Consider the following 26,478-nt stretch of genomic DNA (forward strand, 5'->3'; position numbering starts at 1 on the left):
CCACTGTCAATCTATTCACGTCACTTGCAGTTGCCCCTGGAAGATCCAGATCAAAATCCAGAATACAAATTTCAAATCCATAATTCCACGTCCATTTCTTACTCTGTATGAATTGCAATCTGCCGATGTTTTTCATGGTTTGTAGAATTATAAGCCAGGATATAGTGGAGTGAGTGCGCTGCGTCACGTGCTATTGCTCGCTGCAATGATCCCGTTCAGCCCGTTCATATGGTCACGCTGAATCTCCAACGCTCTAAGGAGTAAACTTGTCGCCTGCCCAACCGCTCCGTCTATCTCAATGCCGCTAGTCATGGCAACATTCTGGTATATCTTATTTGTACTCTTTCCATATAATGACTTATTTCCCGTTACAAAAGTAACCAATACTGTGCATAACACTCCAGGTATTTCGCTGAATGGATGTAAGTATATGTGCGATGCAACTTCCAACTTTACTGCCTGTAACAAACAAATCTGAAGTTTGGAAATGGAGGCAATGCCTCATGAACATAAAAATAGTTCCAGGTATGGCTAGTCGGCCCTTCGGAATTACCCTTACTTTAGTGATGGTCCTGTTGCAGCATTGGCCATGTATTTCTCGATGCCTTTCGCAACAACAGATATATCTACCTACTCTGTAACCATCCTTATGTATCCCTCGATGCCTTTCGCATCAATAGATATATCTACCTCTTCTTTAACCATCCTTGAAAAAAGACACCAGTTCAACAGCGCCTCGGTGAAGAAATTACTCGTGATCTCTCTTCAAATGTCTTCCTCTGTATTCCAAGAATGTAACCAATGTTTGTGGTTCAGCTCACCATATCCTTCCCCTCTACTCCCCTAGACGACGGGAACATGTCCTTGTACGTATTCTGTCCGAACATGTTAATTCTATAGGTTTCTCAGAGATCCCCTCTTATGCTTTGATCCTTTGGTGAAAGGAGGCCTCATGCATTCGTCCTCTCGGTCCATGGCCAGGTCCTCTCTCCGAGAAGAAGACGAAGCAATAGACAGGGCTGAAGATTCGAACGGTGCAGGATGTTCTACAACTGAAGAAAGACGGTCTTGCACCTGCACTCAGATCCTGTCTCAATGAAAGCCTAACAGCGACTGGTGCACAAGGACACCCAAGGTCATCATATAGATAATAACCCACGTTCAAAAATAAACTGCTGAATGAAATCAGCACATCAGTCAGCATCAGTGGCGGCAAAGGGATGGTCTACGTTTCCGGTCAACATACTGCATTAGGAAAAAGAATGTCGAGCGAAGATAGGCAGACGAAGGAAATGAGTGTGAAGGCATAGGCAGAGAGTGGAAAGAGTTGGAATTAATTCAGAAGGTATCTGAAGGGCATGTCGAGTCATGTGGGGGAGGAGATGGATGGAGATGGGAGACAGTGGCTTGAAGGTGAGAGTTAGAGACAGATAAGGAGAGAAGGAGAGAGACGAAGGGTGAGATGGAGATCTGATCAGTAGTGAAGCTGGTAAGTGTAAGCTGATAAGAGGGGATGATGGAGAGATGGAAACAGCCGGGGAAGGAGGATAGGAGATCCAGTGGGTATAGTCCGTGTGATAGAATAATGGGACTGGATAGGTTGGGGCAGGAAACTGGGTGACGGGATTGGAGTTGTGTAGGAGAAGCGGTGTGCATGAGAAGAAGAGAGAATGGAGCGCATGTATTGCGGATTAAATGAGATTGTAAAGTACAGAATTAATACAATTGGGAATAGACTATCTAGGTGGATATGTTCTGCTGGCTTGCATTTGGTCAGAACACGGCAGTGGAGAACGTTGAGGATATACAGTTTGGCGGGGAAATGGAAAGGAGAGTTAAACTGTAATGCAACCGGGAGGACAGGATGGCCACCGCGGTTGGAGAGCAGGTGTTCCGCAATACGGTCGCATCCTCTGGGCTTGGTCTCACTGATGCAGACAAGGTAACATCGAATGCGCCACCTGCAGTAAACTGGTTTGGAGGAGGTGCACGGGAATCTCGGACAGACCCGAGAAGGGCTGTTCATGTCCCTAGAAGGAGGGAGAGGGAGGAGATGTAGGGACATGTGTTGCACTTACCATCATTGTAGGGGAGTGTAGAAGATTTGATTGAAAACAATGTTTCAGTTGCGGTTGTTGCTTCCTTCGAATACTCTGCAGTCTGGGAAGTTGACATGTTTTCTACAGAGAAGAAGAACGGGGTCAATATAAGAACAAAAAGAACATGTTCTCAATCAATACGTGCAGAAAAGGGACACTACCCATGAAAATTGCTGTATGCACAAGGAAAGGATTAACTCGGGACCCACCGGTGGGCCGCGGGATACAGGATACTCAGTTGCATATTGGTGCGTTGATTACCATAAGTACGGCAAAACGGAACAAGGAGCGGGTATTACTGAACCACAAAAAATATCAGGAGTCGGAATTCCAAATTCGTCACGTTTAGTTTGTCCTTTATTTTGCGAGTTCCATCCTCAAAAACCCGTACGTCTTCGCAATGTGGGAGGAAGCCGGAGCACCCAGTGGAAACCCGCGCAGTCAAGGGGAGAACATACAAACTTCAAACAGACACGGGCTGGATTGAACCCGGGTCGCTGGCGTTGTAAATCTAACCGCAACACTGCGGTGCCTCGCAGGTTAACCCCTGTTTTCAATACGACCGTTGTTTTTAATTAACAGGCCGTCACGCCACACCGTAGTTTGTCTGCCGGAGAACAAATCCCCGATACACAAAACCCTGCCCCGTTTTACTCCACAAGATTTACAACCTGCTGAAATTTTGTATCTACTGTGGAAGTATATGCCAAGTAATAGAAGGAGCTGCTGCTCAGGAGTAGGTGTAATAGCTTGTTGGAAAGATCGTTGTTAATCTGAGAACACCTAGTCCTTGACCTTTAGCTATTCAGATAGATTTCGCACCATTTCTCCTCATTTCCACTTTTATTCTAAATTGTAGCAGATGCCCACAATTGCGCGTTCACAAACCTGAGTGATAAGTTTATGAAAGCCATGAAATGGATTTATAAACGGAGGTGTACATTCAGTCAGAGAAAAGAAATACCGCTGCTGTTAACATTTATTTGGAATATTTAAATTTCCCATGGAATATGCACAAAGATTTCAAGATACTCATTTTATTGTAGAATAATTGAAATGGCGAGGTTATAGACCGAAACAAACAACAATAATAATACAAAAATAACATTAAAATTTTGAAAAATAGCACGTTGGCTACAAATGATACCATTACTACTGTTCAAAGCATTTCTCTAAAGTGATGGATAAGTACTCTGTCAATACCGAATAGAAAATTTGAAGTAAAATCCTGGTCAGTTGAAAATTATGTACTTGCCTTCGGAACAGATCACAGCTGCATCTTCATGGTGATCGCAGTTGTTAATCCCCCATCCTGAGAAGAAGCACTTTGACAGGGCGGATTCAGTTCCTTTACACGAAACATCGTCCATCCAAATGTTCCCGCTCCCCTGCCCGAAATTTGCTCCGGGAAGTGCTGCTGCGGGAGATCCGCAACCAAGCTGTTTGCAAACAACCTTGGAATCTTCCATATCCCAGCCGTCGTCGCAAACCGTTCCCCACAGTCCATTGTATTTCACCTCCACTCTTCCCGAGCAACGATCGCTGCCATCAGCGAGCCTGATATCAACATCTGAAATGAGACAGCAAACAAAGATTTAATCTGATTTTCGAGAAAAATGTCTTGACCGTCAGTTCTATTCCTTGATTCTGACTAAGGCATCTGTATGAATGATGTGATCCAACCTTTAACAATGCTCCTCTGTTATCTGACGTTTAACCTCTCATTTCCACTGTAAATGTAGTCAAGTAACTTATAATTGCCCCTGGAAGATCAAAGTCAAAACCCAAAGAACAAATTCCAACTCCACAATTCCACGCTCAATTCTTACTCGGCATGAATTGCAACCTGCCGATGTTTTGCATGTGTTATAGAATTACAAGCCAGGATAAAATGTACTGAGTGCGCTGCGCCACGTGAGATTTCTTTTATCAATGATTTCGTTCACCTATGACACCTGATCTTTAACGTCCAGTTATGTGTATAGATTTCACGAGATTTCTTATCACTACTTTCCTTTTACTGAATTCTGGCAACTTCCCACAATTGCACAGTTGGAAGAGACCTGAGAGATGCTTGTAAAAGACTGTAACTTGAGGTCTGTACACAAGTGGAACTGCAATCGAGGTTAAAAATAACACTGTTATTGTTGTCCTTTCCTTGGACTTTTAACTTTCACATGGAATGTGCACATGCAAATGAGTGCATTAGTTAACCATCAATGTCTCCATTTATAAAACAGAAAGCACCTTTCACGAACATATTAACAGATCTGCGTGCTTTATTACACCACAATCAGTATTGCCTTAGCTGTGGATCGGGGACTGTGGAAGAGTTCTGGAATATCCACATCCATCGGAAATCCAATGGGACAGAACACGATGAATGAAGTAACTCACCGTTATTTTCAGATGATGATGTAACGGTGGGATTTAAGTACCTACTTCGTCCAGGACGGGCATGCATTCTGGATATCTCACGACAAGATATCGACGGTGCTTGGATTTCATTAATACAATTCAAATTGGTTACACCTACTCTTTTCACACTAAATATAAATATGAAGAAAAATTCTCCTCATTTGGAACATCATGTACTTGCCTTCCGTACAGTTCACGCCTGCATCTTCTCCGTGACCGCAGTTGTTAATCCCCCATCCTGCGAAGGAGCATTCCCAAAGTGAAGCTTCACGTCCATTGCACGTGACGTCGTCCATCCAAATGTTTCCACTCCCTTGCCCGAACTTTGCTCCGGAGAGTGCTGCTGCGGAAGATCCGCAACCAAGCTGTTTGCAAACAACCTTGGCGTCTTCCATATCCCAGCCGTCGTCGCAAACCGTCCCCCACTGTCCATTGTATTTCACCTCCACTCTTCCCGAACAACGGTCGCTGCCGTCAGCGAGCCTTATATCAACTTCTGAAACACGAGCGCAAGCAAAGATTTAATCTGATTTTCGAGAAAAATGTCTTGACCGTCAGTTCTATTCCTTGATTCTGACTAAGGCATCTGTATGAATGATGTGATCCAACCTTTAACAATGCTCCTCTGTTATCTGACGTTTAACCTCTCATTTCCACTGTAAATGTAGTCAAGTAACTTATAATTGCCCCTGGAAGATCAAAGTCAAAACCCAAAGAACAAATTCCAACTCCACAATTCCACGCTCAATTCTTACTCGGCATGAATTGCAACCTGCCGATGTTTTGCATGTGTTATAGAATTACAAGCCAGGATAAAATGTACTGAGTGCGCTGCGCCACGTGAGATTTCTTTTATCAATGATTTCGTTCACCTATGACACCTGATCTTTAACGTCCAGTTATGTGTATAGATTTCACGAGATTTCTTATCACTACTTTCCTTTTACTGAATTCTGGCAACTTCCCACAATTGCACAGTTGGAAGAGACCTGAGAGATGCTTGTAAAAGACTGTAACTTGAGGTCTGTACACAAGTGGAACTGCAATCGAGGTTAAAAATAACACTGTTATTGTTGTCCTTTCCTTGGACTTTTAACTTTCACATGGAATGTGCACATGCAAATGAGTGCATTAGTTAACCATCAATGTCTCCATTTATAAAACAGAAAGCACCTTTCACGAACATATTAACAGATCTGCGTGCTTTATTACACCACAATCAGTATTGCCTTAGCTGTGGATCGGGGACTGTGGAAGAGTTCTGGAATATCCACATCCATCGGAAATCCAATGGGACAGAACACGATGAATGAAGTAACTCACCGTTATTTTCAGATGATGATGTAACGGTGGGATTTAAGTACCTACTTCGTCCAGGACGGGCATGCATTCTGGATATCTCACGACAAGATATCGACGGTGCTTGGATTTCATTAATACAATTCAAATTGGTTACACCTACTCTTTTCACACTAAATATAAATATGAAGAAAAATTCTCCTCATTTGGAACATCATGTACTTGCCTTCCGTACAGTTCACGCCTGCATCTTCTCCGTGACCGCAGTTGTTAATCCCCCATCCTGCGAAGGAGCATTCCCAAAGTGAAGCTTCACGTCCATTGCACGTGACGTCGTCCATCCAAATGTTTCCACTCCCTTGCCCGAACTTTGCTCCGGAGAGTGCTGCTGCGGAAGATCCGCAACCAAGCTGTTTGCAAACAACCTTGGCGTCTTCCATATCCCAGCCGTCGTCGCAAACCGTCCCCCACTGTCCATTGTATTTCACCTCCACTCTTCCCGAACAACGGTCGCTGCCGTCAGCGAGCCTTATATCAACTTCTGAAACACGAGCGCAAGCAAAGATTTAATCTGATTTTCGAGAAAAATGTCTTGACCGTCAGTTCTATTCCTTGATTCTGACTAAGGCATCTGTATGAATGATGTGATCCAACCTTTAACAATGCTCCTCTGTTATCTGACGTTTAACCTCTCATTTCCACTGTAAATGTAGTCAAGTAACTTATAATTGCCCCTGGAAGATCAAAGTCAAAACCCAAAGAACAAATTCCAACTCCACAATTCCACGCTCAATTCTTACTCGGCATGAATTGCAACCTGCCGATGTTTTGCATGTGTTATAGAATTACAAGCCAGGATAAAATGTACTGAGTGCGCTGCGCCACGTGAGATTTCTTTTATCAATGATTTCGTTCACCTATGACACCTGATCTTTAACGTCCAGTTATGTGTATAGATTTCACGAGATTTCTTATCACTACTTTCCTTTTACTGAATTCTGGCAACTTCCCACAATTGCACAGTTGGAAGAGACCTGAGAGATGCTTGTAAAAGACTGTAACTTGAGGTCTGTACACAAGTGGAACTGCAATCGAGGTTAAAAATAACACTGTTATTGTTGTCCTTTCCTTGGACTTTTAACTTTCACATGGAATGTGCACATGCAAATGAGTGCATTAGTTAACCATCAATGTCTCCATTTATAAAACAGAAAGCACCTTTCACGAACATATTAACAGATCTGCGTGCTTTATTACACCACAATCAGTATTGCCTTAGCTGTGGATCGGGGACTGTGGAAGAGTTCTGGAATATCCACATCCATCGGAAATCCAATGGGACAGAACACGATGAATGAAGTAACTCACCGTTATTTTCAGATGATGATGTAACGGTGGGATTTAAGTACCTACTTCGTCCAGGACGGGCATGCATTCTGGATATCTCACGACAAGATATCGACGGTGCTTGGATTTCATTAATACAATTCAAATTGGTTACACCTACTCTTTTCACACTAAATATAAATATGAAGAAAAATTCTCCTCATTTGGAACATCATGTACTTGCCTTCCGTACAGTTCACGCCTGCATCTTCTCCGTGACCGCAGTTGTTAATCCCCCATCCTGCGAAGGAGCATTCCCAAAGTGAAGCTTCACGTCCATTGCACGTGACGTCGTCCATCCAAATGTTTCCACTCCCTTGCCCGAACTTTGCTCCGGAGAGTGCTGCTGCGGAAGATCCGCAACCAAGCTGTTTGCAAACAACCTTGGCGTCTTCCATATCCCAGCCGTCGTCGCAAACCGTCCCCCACTGTCCATTGTATTTCACCTCCACTCTTCCCGAACAACGGTCGCTGCCGTCAGCGAGCCTTATATCAACTTCTGAAACACGAGCGCAAGCAAAGATTTAATCTGATTTTCGAGAAAAATGTCTTGACCGTCAGTTCTATTCCTTGATTCTGACTAAGGCATCTGTATGAATGATGTGATCCAACCTTTAACAATGCTCCTCTGTTATCTGACGTTTAACCTCTCATTTCCACTGTAAATGTAGTCAAGTAACTTATAATTGCCCCTGGAAGATCAAAGTCAAAACCCAAAGAACAAATTCCAACTCCACAATTCCACGCTCAATTCTTACTCGGCATGAATTGCAACCTGCCGATGTTTTGCATGTGTTATAGAATTACAAGCCAGGATAAAATGTACTGAGTGCGCTGCGCCACGTGAGATTTCTTTTATCAATGATTTCGTTCACCTATGACACCTGATCTTTAACGTCCAGTTATGTGTATAGATTTCACGAGATTTCTTATCACTACTTTCCTTTTACTGAATTCTGGCAACTTCCCACAATTGCACAGTTGGAAGAGACCTGAGAGATGCTTGTAAAAGACTGTAACTTGAGGTCTGTACACAAGTGGAACTGCAATCGAGGTTAAAAATAACACTGTTATTGTTGTCCTTTCCTTGGACTTTTAACTTTCACATGGAATGTGCACATGCAAATGAGTGCATTAGTTAACCATCAATGTCTCCATTTATAAAACAGAAAGCACCTTTCACGAACATATTAACAGATCTGCGTGCTTTATTACACCACAATCAGTATTGCCTTAGCTGTGGATCGGGGACTGTGGAAGAGTTCTGGAATATCCACATCCATCGGAAATCCAATGGGACAGAACACGATGAATGAAGTAACTCACCGTTATTTTCAGATGATGATGTAACGGTGGGATTTAAGTACCTACTTCGTCCAGGACGGGCATGCATTCTGGATATCTCACGACAAGATATCGACGGTGCTTGGATTTCATTAATACAATTCAAATTGGTTACACCTACTCTTTTCACACTAAATATAAATATGAAGAAAAATTCTCCTCATTTGGAACATCATGTACTTGCCTTCCGTACAGTTCACGCCTGCATCTTCTCCGTGACCGCAGTTGTTAATCCCCCATCCTGCGAAGGAGCATTCCCAAAGTGAAGCTTCACGTCCATTGCACGTGACGTCGTCCATCCAAATGTTTCCACTCCCTTGCCCGAACTTTGCTCCGGAGAGTGCTGCTGCGGAAGATCCGCAACCAAGCTGTTTGCAAACAACCTTGGCGTCTTCCATATCCCAGCCGTCGTCGCAAACCGTCCCCCACTGTCCATTGTATTTCACCTCCACTCTTCCCGAACAACGGTCGCTGCCGTCAGCGAGCCTTATATCAACTTCTGAAACACGAGCGCAAGCAAAGATTTAATCTGATTTTCGAGAAAAATGTCTTGACCGTCAGTTCTATTCCTTGATTCTGACTAAGGCATCTGTATGAATGATGTGATCCAACCTTTAACAATGCTCCTCTGTTATCTGACGTTTAACCTCTCATTTCCACTGTAAATGTAGTCAAGTAACTTATAATTGCCCCTGGAAGATCAAAGTCAAAACCCAAAGAACAAATTCCAACTCCACAATTCCACGCTCAATTCTTACTCGGCATGAATTGCAACCTGCCGATGTTTTGCATGTGTTATAGAATTACAAGCCAGGATAAAATGTACTGAGTGCGCTGCGCCACGTGAGATTTCTTTTATCAATGATTTCGTTCACCTATGACACCTGATCTTTAACGTCCAGTTATGTGTATAGATTTCACGAGATTTCTTATCACTACTTTCCTTTTACTGAATTCTGGCAACTTCCCACAATTGCACAGTTGGAAGAGACCTGAGAGATGCTTGTAAAAGACTGTAACTTGAGGTCTGTACACAAGTGGAACTGCAATCGAGGTTAAAAATAACACTGTTATTGTTGTCCTTTCCTTGGACTTTTAACTTTCACATGGAATGTGCACATGCAAATGAGTGCATTAGTTAACCATCAATGTCTCCATTTATAAAACAGAAAGCACCTTTCACGAACATATTAACAGATCTGCGTGCTTTATTACACCACAATCAGTATTGCCTTAGCTGTGGATCGGGGACTGTGGAAGAGTTCTGGAATATCCACATCCATCGGAAATCCAATGGGACAGAACACGATGAATGAAGTAACTCACCGTTATTTTCAGATGATGATGTAACGGTGGGATTTAAGTACCTACTTCGTCCAGGACGGGCATGCATTCTGGATATCTCACGACAAGATATCGACGGTGCTTGGATTTCATTAATACAATTCAAATTGATTACACCTACTCTTTTACTCTTTTCACACTAAATATAAATATGAAGAAACATTCTCCTCATTTGGAACATCATGTACTTGCCTTCCGTACAGTTCACGCCTGCATCTTCTCCGTGACCGCAGTTGTTAATCCCCCATCCTGCGAAGGAGCATTCCCAAAGTGAAGCTTCACGTCCATTGCACGTGACGTCGTCCATCCAAATGTTTCCACTCCCTTGTCCGAACTTTGCGGCGGAGAGTGCTGCTGCGGGAGGTCCGCAACCAAGCTGTTTGCAAACAACCTTGGAGTCTTCCATATCCCAGCCGTCGTCACAAACCGTTCCCCACTGTCCGTTGTATTTCACCTCCACTCTTCCCGAACAACGATCGCTGCCATCAGCGAGCCTTATATCAAACTCTGAAATGAGAGAGCAAGCGAACATTTACTCTGATTTTCCAGAAAATATCTTGACCGTACTCTCCCTTGTTTCTGACTAAGGCATATCTATGAATGGTGCGATCCAACAGTTAACAAATTCCCTCTGTTTTCTGACGTTTAACCTCTCATTTCCTCTGTCAAATATTTAAGTGATATATCTTCCGCTGAAAGATCAAAATGAACATCCACTGGATAAATTCCAAATCCACAATTCTGTGCCCATTTCTTCCTCCGTATGAATTACAACCTGCCGATGTTTTGCATGTGATATGGAATTGTTATCCAGGATACAGCGTAGTGAGTACTCTGCTCCATATCCTGTTTCTTTTTGCAATAATCCCGTTCACCTGTGACACCCGCTCTTTAATGTCCAGTTATGCACACAGAATTCACTGGTTTTCTCATCACTACTTCCTTTTCACTGATTTCTGGCAACTTCCCACAATTGCGCAGTTGGAGGAGACCTGAGAGAGACTCTTGCAAAAATCTGTAAATTGATGTCTATACACAAGTGGAATTGCAATCATGGATAAAAATATTATCGGCATTGTTATCCTTTATTTGGACTATTTAACTTTCACATGGAATGTGTACATGCATATCAGTTCATGCATTAAACATCAATATCATTTCTAAAACAGGAAGCAGCTTTCACGAACATATTAACAGATCTGCGTGCTTTATTACACCTCAATAAGTGTTGCTTTCTCTGTGGATCATGGACCATGGATAATTCTGAAACATTTACTTCCATCCGGGAACCAATGGGTCAGAACACGATGAATGAATTAATTCATCGAATACCTTCACCTGATGAAATAACGGAGGGATTTAAGTACCTACTTCGTCCAGGACGTGCGTGGACTGCGGTAAATCTCACAAGGTATCGACGGTGCTTGGAATTAATTACTGCAAATCAAATTCGATAAAACCTACTCTGTTCACACCAAATATGAATATGAACGAAAATTATCCGCATTTGTAACATCATATACTTGCCTTCAGCACATTTCACGCCTGCATCTTCTTGGTGACCGCAGTTGTTAATCCCCCAACCTCGGAAAGAGCATTCCGAAAGTGAAGCTTCACGTCCATTGCACTTGACATCGTCCATCCAAATGTTTCCAGTCCCTTGCCCGAACGTTGCTCCGGAGAGTGCTGCTGCGGGAGATCCGCAACCAATCTGTTTGCAAACAACCTTGGAGTCTTCCATATCCCAGTCGTCGTCGCAAACCGTCCCCCACTGACCATTGTATTTCACCTCCACTCTTCCCGAACAACGATTGTTGCCATCAGCGAGCCTGATATCAACTTCTGAAATGAGAGAGCAAGCAAATATTTACTCTGATTTTCTACAAAAATATCTTGACCGTCAGTATATTACTTGTTTCTGACTAAGGCATCTCTATGAATGGTGCGATCCAACTGTTAACGATTTACCTCTGTTATCTGACGTTTAGCCTCTCACTTCCACTGTCAATCTATTTAAGTAACTTACGGCGTCCCCTGAAAGATCAAAATGAAAATCCAAAGAACAAATACCAAATCCACAATTCTGTGCCTATTTCGTACTCCGTATGAATTGCAACCTGCCGATGTTATGCATGTGGTATAGAATTATAAGCAAGGATACAGCGGAGTGAGTGCGCTGCGGCACATGCTATTTTAGTTGCAATGATCCGTTCACCTGTGACACCTGTTCTTTAACGTCCAGTTATGCGCAAAGATTTCGCTAGATTTCTTATCACCACTTTCCTTTTACTGAATCCCGGCAACCTCCCACAATTGCAGTGTTGGAATAGACGGGAGAGTAGGCTTGCAAAAATCTGTAAATTGAGGTCTGTACACAAAGTAAATTGCAATCATGGATGAAAATATTATCGGCATTGTTATCCTTTACTGGGACTATTTAACTTTCACATGGAATATTCACATGCATATCAGTTCATGCATTAAACATCAATATCTCCATTTCTAAAACAGGAAGCACCTTCCACGAACATATTAACAGATATGCGAGCTCTATTACACCTCAATCAGTGTTATATTCCTTCTGATCCAGGACCGTGGAAGAATTCTGGAATATCCACATCTATCGGAGAATCAATGGGACAGAACACGATGAATAAATTAAATCACCGTTACCTTCAACTGATGATGTAACGGTGGGATTTAAGTACCTCCATCGTCCATGACTTCCGTGCACTCTGGAAAATCTCACGACACGGCTTCGACTGTGCGTGTTTTCATTACTACAAATAAAATTACTTAACCTACTTTGTTCACATCAAATATAAATATAAACTAAAATACTCCTCATTTGCAACATCATGTACTTGCCTTTCGTGCATTTCACGCCTGCATCTTCTCCGTGACCGCAGTTGTTAATGCCCCATCCTCGGAAGGAGCAATTCCAAAGTGAAGCTTCACGTCCATTGCACTTGACATCGTCCATCCAAATGTTTCCACTCCCTTGCCCGAACTTTGCTCCGGAAAGTGCTGCAGCGTGCGATCCGCAACCAAGCTGTTTGCAAACAACCTTGGAATCTTCCATATCCCAGTCGTCGTCGCAAACCGTCCCCCACTGTCCATTGTATTTCACCTCCACTCTTCCCGAACAACGATCGCTGCCATTAACTAGCCTTATATCAACCTCTGAAATCAGAGAGCAAGAAAACATTTACTTTGATGTAAAAGAAAAATATATTGACCGTCATTTCAATTCCTTTTTTCTGCCCGAGGCATCTCTATGAATGGTGTCATCTAACCGATCACAAAGTACCTCTTCAATCTCACATATAACCTCTCATTTCCATTGTCAAACTATTTAAGTAACCTATAACCTCCGCAGAAAGATCAATTTCAAAATCCAAAGAACAAATTTCAAATCCACAATTCTACGCACATTTCTTACTCCGCATGAACTGCAACCTGCCGATGGCTTGCATGTGTTATAGAATTACAAGCCAGTGAACAGTGGAGTGAGTGCGCTGCGCCACGTGCGATTTCTTTTATCAATGATTTCGTTCACCTATGACACCTGATCTTTAACGTTCAGTTATGTGCATAGATTTCACGAGATTTCTTATCACTACTTTCCTTTTACTGAATTCTGGCAACTTCCTACAATTGCACAGTTGGAAGAGACCTCAGAGAGATGCTTGCAAACATCTGTAAATTGATTTCTGTACACAAGTGGAACTGCAATCAAGGATAAAAATATTACTGGCATTGTTATCCTTTACTTGGACTATTTAACTATCACATGGATGGTGCACATGCATATGAGTGCATTCATTAACCATCAATTTCTCCATTTATAGAACAGGAAGCAGCTTTTACGAGCATATTAACAGATCTGCGAGCTTTATTACACATTAATCAGTATTGCCTTAGCTGTGAATCGGGGACCGTGGAAGAGTTCTGGAATATCCACTCCCATCGGAGATCCAATGTGACAGAACACGATGAATGAAGTAACTCACCGTTACTTTCACCTGACGATGTAAAGGTGGGATTTAAGTACCTACTTCGTGAAGGAAGGGCATGTTCTCTAGAAATCTCACGACAAGGTATCGACGGTGCTTCGATTTCATTAATACATTTCAAATTGGTTACACCTACTCTTTTCACACTAAATATAAATATGAAAGAAAATTCTCCTCGTTTCTAACATCATGTACTTGCCTTCCGTACAGTTCACGCCTGCATCTTCTCCGTGACCGCAGTTGTTAATCCCCCATCCTGGGAAGGAGCATTTCCAAAGTGAAGCTTCACGTCCATTGCACTTGACATCGTCCATCCAAATGTTTCCACTTCCTTGCCCGAACTTTGCTCCGGAGAGTGCTGCTGCGGGAGGTCCGCAACCAAGTTGTTTGCAAACAACCTTGGAGTCTTCCATATCCCAGCCATCGTCACAAACCGTCCCCCACTGTCCATTGTATTTCACCTCCACTCTTCCCGAACAACGATCTTTGCCATCAACCAGCCTTATATCAACTTCTGAAATGATAGAGCAAGCGAACATTTACTCTGATTTTCGAGAAAAATATCTTGACCGTACTCTCCCTTGTTTCTGACTAAGGCACCTCTATGAATGGTGCGATCCAACAGTTAACAAAGTCCCTCTGTTATCTGACGTTTAACCTCTCATTTCCACTGCCAAATATTTAAGTGACATAGCTTCCGCTGAAAGATTAAAATGAAAATCCACTGGATATATTCCAAATCCACAATTCTGCGCCCATTTCTTCCTCCGTATGAATTACAACCTGCCGATATTTTGCATGTGATATGGAATTGTAAGCCAGGATACAGCGGAGTGAGTGCGCTGCGCCATATCCTATTTCTTTTTGCAATGATCCCGTTCACCTGTGACACCTACTCTTTAATGTCCAATTATGCACATAGAATCACGGGATTTCTCATCCCTACTTTCCTTTCACTGAATTCTGGCAACTTCGCACAATTGCGCAGTTGGAAGAGACCTGAGAGAGACTCTTGCAAAAATCTGTGAATTGATGTCTGTACACAAGTGGAATTGCAATCATGGATAATATATTCTCGGCATTGTTATCTTTACTTGTACTATTTAACTTTCACATGGAATATGCACGTGCATATCAGTACATGCATTGAATATCAATATCTCCATTTCTAAAACAGGAAGCACTTTTCACGGACATATTAACAGATCTGCGTGCTTTATTACCCCTCAGTCACTGTTGCATTCCTTGTGGATCGGGGACCGTGGAAGAATTTCGGAATATCCACATCCATCGTAAATCCAATGGGACAGAACACGATGAGTGAATTAACTCACGGTTACCTGCACCTGGTGACATTGTTACGTACCAACAGCAATAGGAGCACAACGTGCCAGGTTTACTCGTGAAAATCTATTTATTAATAACGACTTGTAATAATAAGATAAAAGAGTACCTTAGATATTAGATATTGATCAAAATAAACAAAAGTTTGTGTGTGACTAGTTCCCAAATCACGCAGTCTCGGAATTATGATGTTAAATCGGTTCAGTTCAGCAAGTCACGAAGCAAAACGATGAGCAAAGGCTTCTTAAAACCATGTTAAAATGTAGAGTAAAACATAGGGTATAATGTAGAGTAGAATGTGGAGAGAATGTGCTTACTAATTCCACAAGTTCCACGATGGAATAAATACTACGCCACCATCCCCAAATTCTCTCCGTTACTTGGTTCAAAAATATCTGTCACACCGAGGGCACTCGATAAGTGGCCGTTCGCACATACACCTGATTCCTGATAGAGGTTAACGATAAAGCTCCAAAAATCCATGTATGGATTGTAAAGTGAGAGTCACAACGATTTTGTTTCAGACATAGATACAGAGACTGGCAGTCTTTACGACCAAAACTTTCGTCTCTCTCTCTCTCTCTCTCTCTCTCTCTCTCTCTCTCTCTCTCTCTCTCTCTCTCTCTCTCTCTCTCTCTCTCCGTCTTGCTCTCTCTCCCTCTCTACCTCTACCTCTCTCCCTCTCTTCTTTGGCTCTGTTCGAGAATCAGCTCACAGATATATCTGAAGCTCTCTGGAAATCTCAAGACAAAGTATCGACCGTGCGTGGATTTCATTAATACACATCAAATTAATTAAACCTACTCTGTTCAGACCAAATATAAACGTAAATTCTCCGCATTTGCACTTGCCTTCCATACAGTTCACGCCTGCGTCTTCTCCGTGACTGCAGTCGTTAATCCCCCATCCACGGAAGGAGCATTTCCAAAGTGAATCTTCACGTCCATTGCACGTGACATCGTCCATCCAAATGCTTCCACTCCCTTGCCCAAACTTTGCGCCGGAAAGTGCTGCTGCGGGAGATCCGCAACCAAGCTGTTTGCAAACAACCTTGGAGTCTTCCATATCCCAATCGTCGTCGCAAACCGTCCCCCACTGTCCATTGTATTTCACCTCCACTCTTCCCGAACAACGATCGTTGCCATCAACTAGCCTTAATTCAACTTCTGAAACGAGAGAGGAAGCAAATATTTACTCGGATTTTCGGAAAAATGTCTTGACCGTTAGTTCTATTCCGTTTCTGACTAAGGCATCTCTATGAATGGTGTGATCCAACCGTTAAGAATGTACCTCTGTTATCTGACGTTTAACCTCTCATTTACACTGTCAATCTACTTACGTAACTTCTTGCGTCCCCTGAAAGATCAAAATCAAAACCCAAAGTACAAATTCCAAATCCATAATTCTGCGCTCATTTCTGATTCCGCATGAATTGCAACCTGTCGATGTTTTGCATGTGTTGTAGAATTATAAGCCAGGATATAGTGGAGTTAAAGCGCTGCGCCTCGTGCCATTTCTTGTTGCAATGAACCCGTTCACCTGTGACACCTGCTCTTTAACGGCCAGTTATGCGCAAAGATTTCACGAGATTTTTATCGCTACTTTCCTTTTACTGAATTCTTTCAACCTCCCACAATTTCACTGTTGGAATACCCCGAGATATACGCTTGCAAAAATCTGTAAATTGATGACTGTACACAAGTGGAATTGCAATCATGGATAAAAATATCGGCATTGTTGTCCTTTACTTGGACCATTTAACATTCACATAGAATATGCACATGCATATCAGTACATGCTTAAACATCAACATTTCCATTCTTAAGACAGGATGCACCTTTCATGAACATTAACAGATCTGCGTGCTTTATTACGCCGCAATCAGTGTTGCATTCCCTGTGGATCGTGTCGGTGGAGGAATTCTGGAATATCCGCTTCCAATGGCGAACCAATGTGACAGAACACCATGAGTGAATTAACTCACTGTCACATTCACCTGATGATATAACGGCAGGTATTAAGTACCTTCTTCGTACAACACGTGCGTGCTCTCTGGAAAATCACACGACAAAATATCGACGGTGCTTGGATTTCATTAATACAAATGAAATTAATTAAAGCTGCTCTGTTCACACCAAAGATAAACATGAACGAAAATTCTCCTCTTTTGTAATATCATGTACTTGCCTTGCGTACATTTCACGCCTGCATCTTCTCCATGACCGCAGTTGTTAATCCCCCATCCTCGGAAGGAGCATTGCCAAAGGGAAGGTTCATTTCCTTTACACGAAACATCGTCCATCCAAATGTTCCCGCTCCCCTGTCCGAAGATTGCTCCTGAAAGTGCTGCTGTGGGAGATCCGCAACCAAGCTGTTCGCAAACAACCTTGGAGTCTTCCACATCCCAGCCGTCGTCGCAAACCGTCCCCCACTGTCCATTGTATTTCACCTCCACTCTTCCCGAACAACGATTGTTGCCATCAGTGAGCCTTATAGCAACCTCTGAAATGAGAGAGCAAGCAAAAGTTTACTCTGATTCTCAAGAAAAATGTCTTCACCGTCAGTTCTATTACTTGTTTCTGACCAAGGCATATCTTTGAATGGTGTGATCCAACCGTTGACAATGTACCTCTGTTATCTGACGTTGAACCTATCATTTCCACCGTAAATCTATTTAAGTAACTTACAGCTTCCCCTGAAATATCCAAATCAAAATCCAAAGAACAAATTTCAAATCCACAATTCCACGCCCATTTCTTACTCCGCATGAATTGCAACCTGCCGATGTTTTGCATGTGTTATAGAATTACAAGCCAGGATACAGTGGAGTGAGTGCGCTGCGCCACATCCTATTTCTTGTTGCAGTGATCCTGTTCACCTGTGACACCTGATCTTTAACGTCCAGTTATGCGCATAGATTTCACAGGATTTCTAATCGCTTCTTTGTTTTTACCGAATTCTGGCAACTTCCCACAATTGTTCAGTTGGAAAAGACTTGAGATAGATGCTTGCAAAAATCTGTACATTTATCTCTATACACAAGTGGAGTTGCAATCATGGATTAAAATATTATCGGCATTGTTATCCTTTACTTGGTCTATTTACCTTCCTCATGGAACATGCATATGCATATTAGTACATGCATTAAGCATCAATATCTCCATTTCTGAAACAGGAAGCAGCTTTCACAAACATAGTGATAGATCTATGTGCTTTATTATACCTCAATCAGTGTTGTCTCCGCTGTGGATCGGGGACCGTGGAAGAGTTCTGGAACATCCACTTCCATCGAAGAACCAATGGGACAGAGTAGGATGAATGAATTAACTCACCGTTACCTTCACCTGATGACATATCCGTGGGATTTAAGTACCTACTTCGTACACTATTTTGCGTACACTCTGGAAAATCTCACGACAACGTATCGACGGTGCTTGGATTTCATTTATACAAATCAAGTAAGTTAAACCTACTCTGTTCACACCAAATATAAACATGAACTAAAATTAGCCTCATTTGTAACATCATTGACTTGCCTTCCATGCATTTTACGCCTGCATCTTCTTGGTGACCGCAATTGTTAATACCCCATCCTCCGAAGAAGCAGTTCGACAGGGACGATTCAGTTCCATTACACGAAACATCGTCCATCCAAATGTTCCCGCTCCCCTGTCCGAACTTTGCTCCGGAAAGTGCTGCTACAGGAGATCCGCAACCAAGCTGTTTGCAAACAACCTTGGAGTCTTCCATATCCCATCCGTCGTCGCAAACCGTCCCCCATTGTCCATTGTATTTCACCTCCACTCTTCCCGAACAATGATCGCTGCCATCAACTAGCCTTATATCAAACTCTGAAACGTAAGGGAGAGAATAAATTACGTCTGAGACACTTGATGACCTTTGTTTGAGAACACTTTCTCTTTCCATTGTTTTTCCTTGCTTCTGGCCATTATACTGTATACCCTTGAATGGCGATTTCAAGGCATGAACAGGGCTGTTCTGTCATTTGACCTTTAACCTATTGTTTCCGTTGGATCTAGTGCTTTAGGTGACATGTCATCAAGCTTGCCTGTGGGTTCTCTGAACGAGAATTAATGCGTTGTGCTCGTGAATCCATTGCCTAGATCTGTGTTGTGCTTGTTTCGTTGTTGACGAGAAACAGATGACGTACAGACATGCCCAATGACCACATAGGACTGAACCCACGTAGATAGATCGTAATCATTACATATTGCCTTGTCACATTGTGCCATATTTATCCATATTACCAGTATCCCTTGAATCCCATGAATTTTAACTTCTTTAATATCTAAGCTCGGTGGGGTAATTTCAAAAGCCTTTCTAAAATCTCTGTGCACTACAGGAAATTAGGAACGCTCAAAGATCTTCGTTGTTGCCGCCTCAAACATTTCATGTTCTATCTTAGGTTCCCCGCCTGCTTGCAGAACACCACTTTCATTCCGGTACCTCAGAAAAAAACAAGGAAACGTGCCTTAATGACCACCGCCTGGTGGCTCTGACATTCACTACCATGAAGTGCTTCGAGAGGCTGGTCATGGCATGCATCAACTCCAGCCTCCCAGGCAACCTCAACCCACTGCAATTCATCAACAACCGAAACAGGTCACGGTGGACGCCATCTCCCTGGCCCTACACTCATCTGATAGTAAAGACTCCGACGTCAGTTGTCGTGGATTACCGAGATTCAAGAAAGGCCAGGAGGAGAGGAAGATTCCTCAAGAATTTAAACTTCTATTTGCAAACAAAAACTGTGACAGTCAGAGAGTCAATCTCCGATCGCGCTAGATTACCCACTGACTTCCAGATGAATACAGCGCGCAGTCCCCCTTTATAGTACAAGAGTACGTGATTCTAAGCATCCAAGCTCAAATAGCAGAAATTAAAAAAACAGAACCAAATGGCCAAAAAAACAGAACCAAATGGCCATACAAAGTAAAATTAGATGCCTAGCGGACAAGACGTCAGATCTCACCATTTCGAACGACATCACCCCATCACCATGTACGGTCAGCCCTTAGTTATCGACAGAACATTACCATATTCGGATACAACAGAACATTAGTTACCCAGAAGAATTTTCTCAATTAGCTTTTTAGCCATCTTGTTTAGAGCCATTTTGAAAAGCAGAACCAAAGTCATCTAGCCATGTGGTATCAATCAATTTAAGCAAATACCACTACAATTCGCTTACAGCCGAAACAGGTCCACGGTGGAAGCCATCTCCCTGGCCCAACACTCATCTCTGGAGCATCTGATAGTAAAGACTCCGACGTCAGACTGCATCACAGCCTGCAAAACTATAGTTCTAACGGACATATCTCCCAAATCCTGGACCTGGGACTCAACACCTCCATTTGCAACTGGATCCTTGACTTCCTCACAAACAGACAGCTATCAGTAAAGATAGGGAGCAACACATCTGCCACGATTATCTTTAACACTGTTGCACCACAAGCCTGCCTCCTCAGCCTCCTACTTTCATCCGAATTCACTCACGACTGTGTGTCCAGATTCTGATCTAACTTAATCAAGTTTCCAGCTGATACCACCGTTGTAGGCTGCATCTCAAATAACGATGAGTCAGAGTACAGGAAAGAAGGAGATCGAGAGCTTCCTGACGTGGTGTCATAGCAACAACCTTTCTCTCAATGTCAGTAAAGCAAAATAACGTCATTGACTTCAGGAAGGGGGCGGCACACATGCTCCTGTCTACATCAATGATGCTGAGGCTGACAGGGTTGAGATGTTCAAGTTCCTGGGAGTGAACATCACCAATAGCCTGTCTTGATCCAACCACGTAGACGCCACGGCCAAGAAAGCTGAGCAGCGTCCCTACCTTCTCAGGAGGCTAAAGAAACCCGGCTTTTCCACCGTTGACCCTCATAATTATTATAGATGCACTATGGAAAGCATCCTATACGGATAATCGCGGCTTATTACGGCAGTTGCTCTGCCTTGGACAGCAAGAAACTGCAGAAAGTTGTGGACACATCTCAGCACATCACGGTAACCCGCCTCCCCTCCATGGACTCTGTCTGCACTTTCTGCTGCCTCGGGAAGCAGCCTGCATAATCCAAGGCCCCGCCCATCCCGGATATTCTCTCTTCTCCCCTCTCCCATCGGGCAGAATATCCGGAATCCTGAAAACACGTACCACCAGGTTCAAGGACAGCTTCTATCCCGATGTTATAAAACTATTGAACGGTCTTGGATTAATATGTTTAAAAATTTCAAAGTGACATAACTGGGTAGAATTTCTTATAGACACAGGAACAGGCGCTTTTAATCTTCCGCATTCGCAAATAACTCTTGAAAAAAACTCATCAATATCTCCAGACTAGTATCTTGTTACTGATATTAATACTGATATTCTCCCCAACTGCAACTCGAAGGCGCTCTGAACACGAAGGAGAGCCGTTGCCTAAAATTAAATTCTAGGAATGTAGATAGAATATTCGACTGCCCTCTAATGCCAGCGAATTTATACCCCTCGAGCCCCTTCCTATCTTTCACTTCTGCATTTAACTGCTAAAGTCTCCACTGCCCCGTATTCGGTAGAGGTTGGAAGTGGCAACCGAGTTATTTACAGCCTTACAAGTGACGCCTGCCTTGCTTGACCACAAGGACACAGCTCAGCAACTGAAAAGTTTGCAGTGAAGAACATAGCGTAGCAGATTGTGAACTGTGCAACTGTTAAATAAATAATTTGGTAGACATCCGAGTCCTGAGACTGTGGTTCCTGCGATGTAGAGTCGACCTCACCCAGTGTTCAACAGCCCTCGCCTTGAGCATTTCCGTTCCATCGACGTGAGGCCAACAGGCGTGTGTTTTTTTTCCCGTACCTGTATTTTCCTTTTTTTTTAAATCGTTGGGTTACATTTGCCATATATTACTCTGCAAGATATCTTACGTTACCTTTAAAAATTCGGAAGATGAAACCGATATATACATTATTTCTATCGCCAACTTTGTTAACAGTCTGAGATGTAAATTATCATCTCCTGAATATTTATCCACTTTCAGACTCTTTCATTTCTCCGCCACATTTTTATTTCTCAACCTTAGCTCATTCATTGTTGCTTCTGATTGGACTCTTGGCTGCCTGATATTTTGGGGAAGGTACTGGTTAATTCTTCCCTCAAAAGAGACCGACAATTATTGTTTAACTGACTTGCCATTTCTTTGTTTCCCATGTTAAATTCTCCAGTTACTGTCTGAGAGGACATACTTTTCCCTTTGCTAATCCTTTTCTTTTGACATGCAAGTGAGCACTTTTTTTGTTCATTGCACGCTTCCTCCCCTACGTTCTTTTATTCTCTCCATATCCTTCCTTTTGCTCAGTTATAAAGCACTCCAAATCTTCAAGTATGCTGCTTTTTCTGTCAACGTTATATATTTATGTCTTGATATGATATTGTCCTCAACTTTTGTTTCTTTTGCAAGCCATGTTTTTATTTCATTTCCTTTCGTGTTTTTTTTTTGCTCTGGTAAAAAAAGGTATCAATGTTGTTATTCCTGCATTCGCTCTGTAAATATTAGCTGTTGCCTACCCACCGATTGCCCTCTTAATTTAGAGCCCCAATGCGGAATAGCCGACTAACACTTCAGAGAGAAGTAGGATGTAAGGGTCAAAGAGCCGTTCAGCAGCGAAACGGGCCAGTTCACCGACCACGTTCACGCCTACCTTTACCTCCATCTGTGCTGATCCATTTTGCCCACATTTGGACAATATCTTTTTCATGTATTCTCTATTTATTTTTTTGTGTAACTGCCTCTTAATTGCAGTAACGGTGTCTAATTCTAACACTTGCTTTGTCAGCGCGCTCCAGCAATCAATCATTCTGTACGTAAAATTAAACAAAAAATCTTTCCGAGAAAAACAAAGGATTTCAGATGCTGGCATCTAGATGAAAAACATTTCTCTCAAACTCAAACAACCTTGAGTGTGATTTCCGCCTTGCCTGACCACAGCACGCAGCACAGCAACTGAAAGGGTCGCAGTGAGGCACAGAGTGCAGCAGATGGTTAATAATACAACGGCTAAAGAAAGAAATGATCTGGTAGATATTGTTTGTCGTACAATGGTCTTCGTGATGTGGTGGTGTGCGTGTGCCCGCGCGCTTTTATTTGTGTTTCCTGATAAGGCAGAGGGGAAACGCCGCCACCGGTGATATATGTGTGTGATATTTGCCTTAAACAACATCTTTGCCACATTCACACTTGCTGAGTGAAGAGGATTTCTCCTACAATAAATATCCTGAATATCTAGACGGTCTTCACAGCCTCAATATATCCCATAAAGTTCACAGTCAATGATTTATTTGCATCGTATTCGTTACAATTGAATTTTCGGGAATCAGGGACAAGAGGCTGTGGGTTTAAAGTAGGAAGAGAAAGAATTGATGGGAACCTGAGGAGCATTTTTTCACCCAGAGAGTGGTCAGTATATAGAACGAACTGTGATAGGAAATGGTTCAGGTAGCAACATTAACTATATTTAAAAGGCACTTGGACAGGCACATGGAAAGGAAAGGCTCAGATAGACATGGGCGAAACGCTGGGCTAACTTAGATGCGAATCTTGGTCGGCATGGACCAGCTGCGCCAGTTTCTGTCCTGTGTGACCCGATGGCGCTCTGCATGAGGAACTCTTTACAATCTTTCGACCGATCGTACAAAAGTTTCTTTAACTCCAGAAAAGCAATTGGAGATAGTCCAACGTGCTTCTGGAAGATAACTGTAACAACGCAGCGGTTCTTCACTTCTCTCCTGGGCTATCGAATGACACCTTTGCACTTAACCAACAGGATTTGGATTTGAACTCACAAACTTCAACTTCTGACCAAGTAACCATTCTGTGACTGACTGAGTACCATTCCTTTCTAGATTTCCGCCGAATGTTACAGATTCCCCCGGATTCAGATCGGTCGGCACAATGTGCTGCGTTTTTCAAAGTGAACGGAATCATTTCTGTTTAGACGTTCTCAATGTCTGAACTATAATTTACCCACCCTTTCGCGTCCTGCAGTTGAAATAGAATAAAAGCAAGTTTCTTTCTTAACCTGTAGTTCGGGTTCTGAGAGTAAGTAGTTGAGAAGGAGATACAAATAAAGAGCAATGGCAAAGAATGCATTGAGGGATTTTGAAATTGCAAATCACAATCCAAATTAATTTGTTTCTATAACTTACCGGCGTTGATAAAGGTGAGTAGAAGGGAGATACCAAAGATCAAACCCTTCATACTTAGTTCTCCACGCAAACGAAATGCAATGAAATTCTGGTAACTCTGAAGACAGGAGCGAGCGAGGCAGTGCAGTTGAGAAGAGGAAGTTCGACCTTCTCGCAGTTATGGTCATGTGGTTATTTGCATAGAATATAAAACAGTTAACACAGGAATAGGCTTTTTGCCCCATGATGTTGTGCAGAACTAATTAAACTAGTAATTAAATGCTCAACTAAACCAATCCCTTCTGTCCATCTCCCTCCATTATCTGCACATTTTTGTGCCTCTCCAATAGTCTCCTAAGCGCATCGATCGCATCTGCCTCCATCACCACCTCTGGCAGTGCATTCCGGGCACCCACAACGCTGTGCAAATAACTTGCCCCGCACATCTACTTTGAACTTACCCCCCTCACCTTAAATGCATGCGCTCAAGTATTAGATATTTGGACCATGGGAAAAAGATACCATCTGCCTACTGTATTTTGTGCCTTTCATAATCTCATAAACCTCCATCATGTCTCCCCCCGGCCTCCGACACGAAAAGAACCCAAATTTGTCCAAACTCTCCTCATAGCACATGCCCTCTAATCCAAACATCAACCTGGTAAACCATTTATCCACCATCTTCAAAGCCGCCACGTCTTTCCTATAATGGGGCGACCAGAATTGTCGACCATACTCCAGATGCGCCATAACCAGAGTTTCATAAAGCTGCAACATTACTTTCCGACTCTTGAACTCAATGACTCGAAGGCAAACATGCCATACGTCTTCTTTTCCACCTTATCAACCTGTGCAGCCACTTCTAAGGAGCTATGGACTTGGTCCCCAAGATCCCTCTGCATATCAACACTGTTAAGGGTCTTGTCGTCAACAGTATGTTGTCCCTTTACATTTAACCTCCCAAAGTGCAGCACATCACATTTGGCAGTATTAAACTCCATATTCTGTTTTCCGCACTTATCTGCAACAGGTCTAGATCTGGCTGCATTCATTGGCAGTCTCCTGTGCTCTCCACAACACCATAAATTTTTGTATCGTCTACAAACTTACCAACCCACCCATTCACACCTTCATTCAGCTCATTCAATGATATTACAAACAGCAGAGTTCGCAGTACAGATCCCTGCGGAACACCACTCGTCACGGACCTCGAGCCAGATTAAGTCCCCTCGACCACTACCTTCTGTATTCCATAGGCAAGACAATTCTGATTCCAAACTGGCAAATCACCGTAGATCACATGCATCTTAATCTCCTGGATGAGCCTACCATGAGGGGCCTTGTCAAACGCCTTACTAAAATCCGCGTAGAGAACATCTACAGCTCAACATCTGCAGCTCAATCTTCAGGTCGCGAGGTAAGGATGCAGCTCTACAAAACTCTGGTGAGACTTCACCTAGGGTACTGTGTCCAGTTCTGGTCGCCTCATTATAGGAAGGATATGGATGCTTTGGAAAGGGTGCAGAGGAGATTTACCAGGATGCTGCCTGGTTTAGAGTGTATGCATTATGAGGAGAGACTAAGGGAGCTAGGGCTTTACTCTTTGGAGAGAAGGAGGATGAGAGGAGACATGATAGAGGTGTACAAAATATTAAGAGGAATAGATAGAATAAACAGACAGCTCCTCTTTCCCCTGGCACCAATGCTCAAAACAAGAGGGCATGGCTTTAAAATGATGTGTGAGAAGTTCAAGGGAGATTCAGAGAAAGGTTTTTTATCCAGAGGGTGGTTGGGGCATCGGCGGTGGAAGCAGGTACATTGGTCAAATTAAATAGACTGCTAGATATGGAGGAATTTAAAATAGAGGAATATGTAGGAGGAAGGAGTTAGATACTCTTAGGTGAGGATTAAAGGTCGGCAGAACTTCGTGGACTGAAGGGCCTGTGTTGTGCTGTACTGTTCTATAGTTCTATGGTTTTAACGTTCATCAGTATACTTCGTCTGGGGTATACCCCATCAGGCTCTGAGGACATATATATT

General features: G+C 42.8%; 1 protein-coding gene across 41 annotated transcripts in view; it reads right to left on the reverse strand.

Moving 5' to 3' along the window:
- LOC127587225 (deleted in malignant brain tumors 1 protein-like) overlaps positions 1–26,478 on the reverse strand; it is a 114,610-nt gene that overhangs the window by 47,795 nt on the left and 40,337 nt on the right. For 14 of the 41 annotated variants that reach the window (XM_052045476.1, XM_052045438.1, XM_052045440.1 and 11 more), the window contains exons 1-12: positions 24,460–24,590; positions 18,787–19,101; positions 17,438–17,752; positions 16,102–16,416; positions 14,106–14,420; positions 12,759–13,073; positions 11,418–11,732; positions 10,083–10,397; positions 8,731–9,045; positions 7,387–7,701; positions 6,043–6,357; positions 4,961–5,013 (exon numbers count right to left, since the gene is read on the reverse strand). In XM_052045476.1, the coding sequence (XP_051901436.1) occupies positions 4,961–5,013; positions 6,043–6,357; positions 7,387–7,701; positions 8,731–9,045; positions 10,083–10,397; positions 11,418–11,732; positions 12,759–13,073; positions 14,106–14,420; positions 16,102–16,416; positions 17,438–17,752; positions 18,787–19,101; positions 24,460–24,511 (3,255 nt within the window). In that variant the 5' untranslated portion in view covers positions 24,512–24,590. Of the gene's footprint in view, positions 1–3,616; positions 3,670–4,960; positions 5,014–6,042; positions 6,358–7,386; positions 7,702–8,730; positions 9,046–10,082; positions 10,398–11,417; positions 11,733–12,758; positions 13,074–14,105; positions 14,421–16,101; positions 16,417–17,437; positions 17,753–18,786; positions 19,102–24,459; positions 24,591–26,478 lie in introns of those variants that run through there. The other 27 variants (XM_052045445.1, XM_052045446.1, XM_052045461.1 and 24 more) reach the window with 27 other exon arrangements.

The sequence above is a fragment of the Pristis pectinata genome, chromosome 39, assembly GCF_009764475.1.
Source record: "Pristis pectinata isolate sPriPec2 chromosome 39, sPriPec2.1.pri, whole genome shotgun sequence".
NCBI lineage: Eukaryota > Metazoa > Chordata > Chondrichthyes > Rhinopristiformes > Pristidae > Pristis > Pristis pectinata.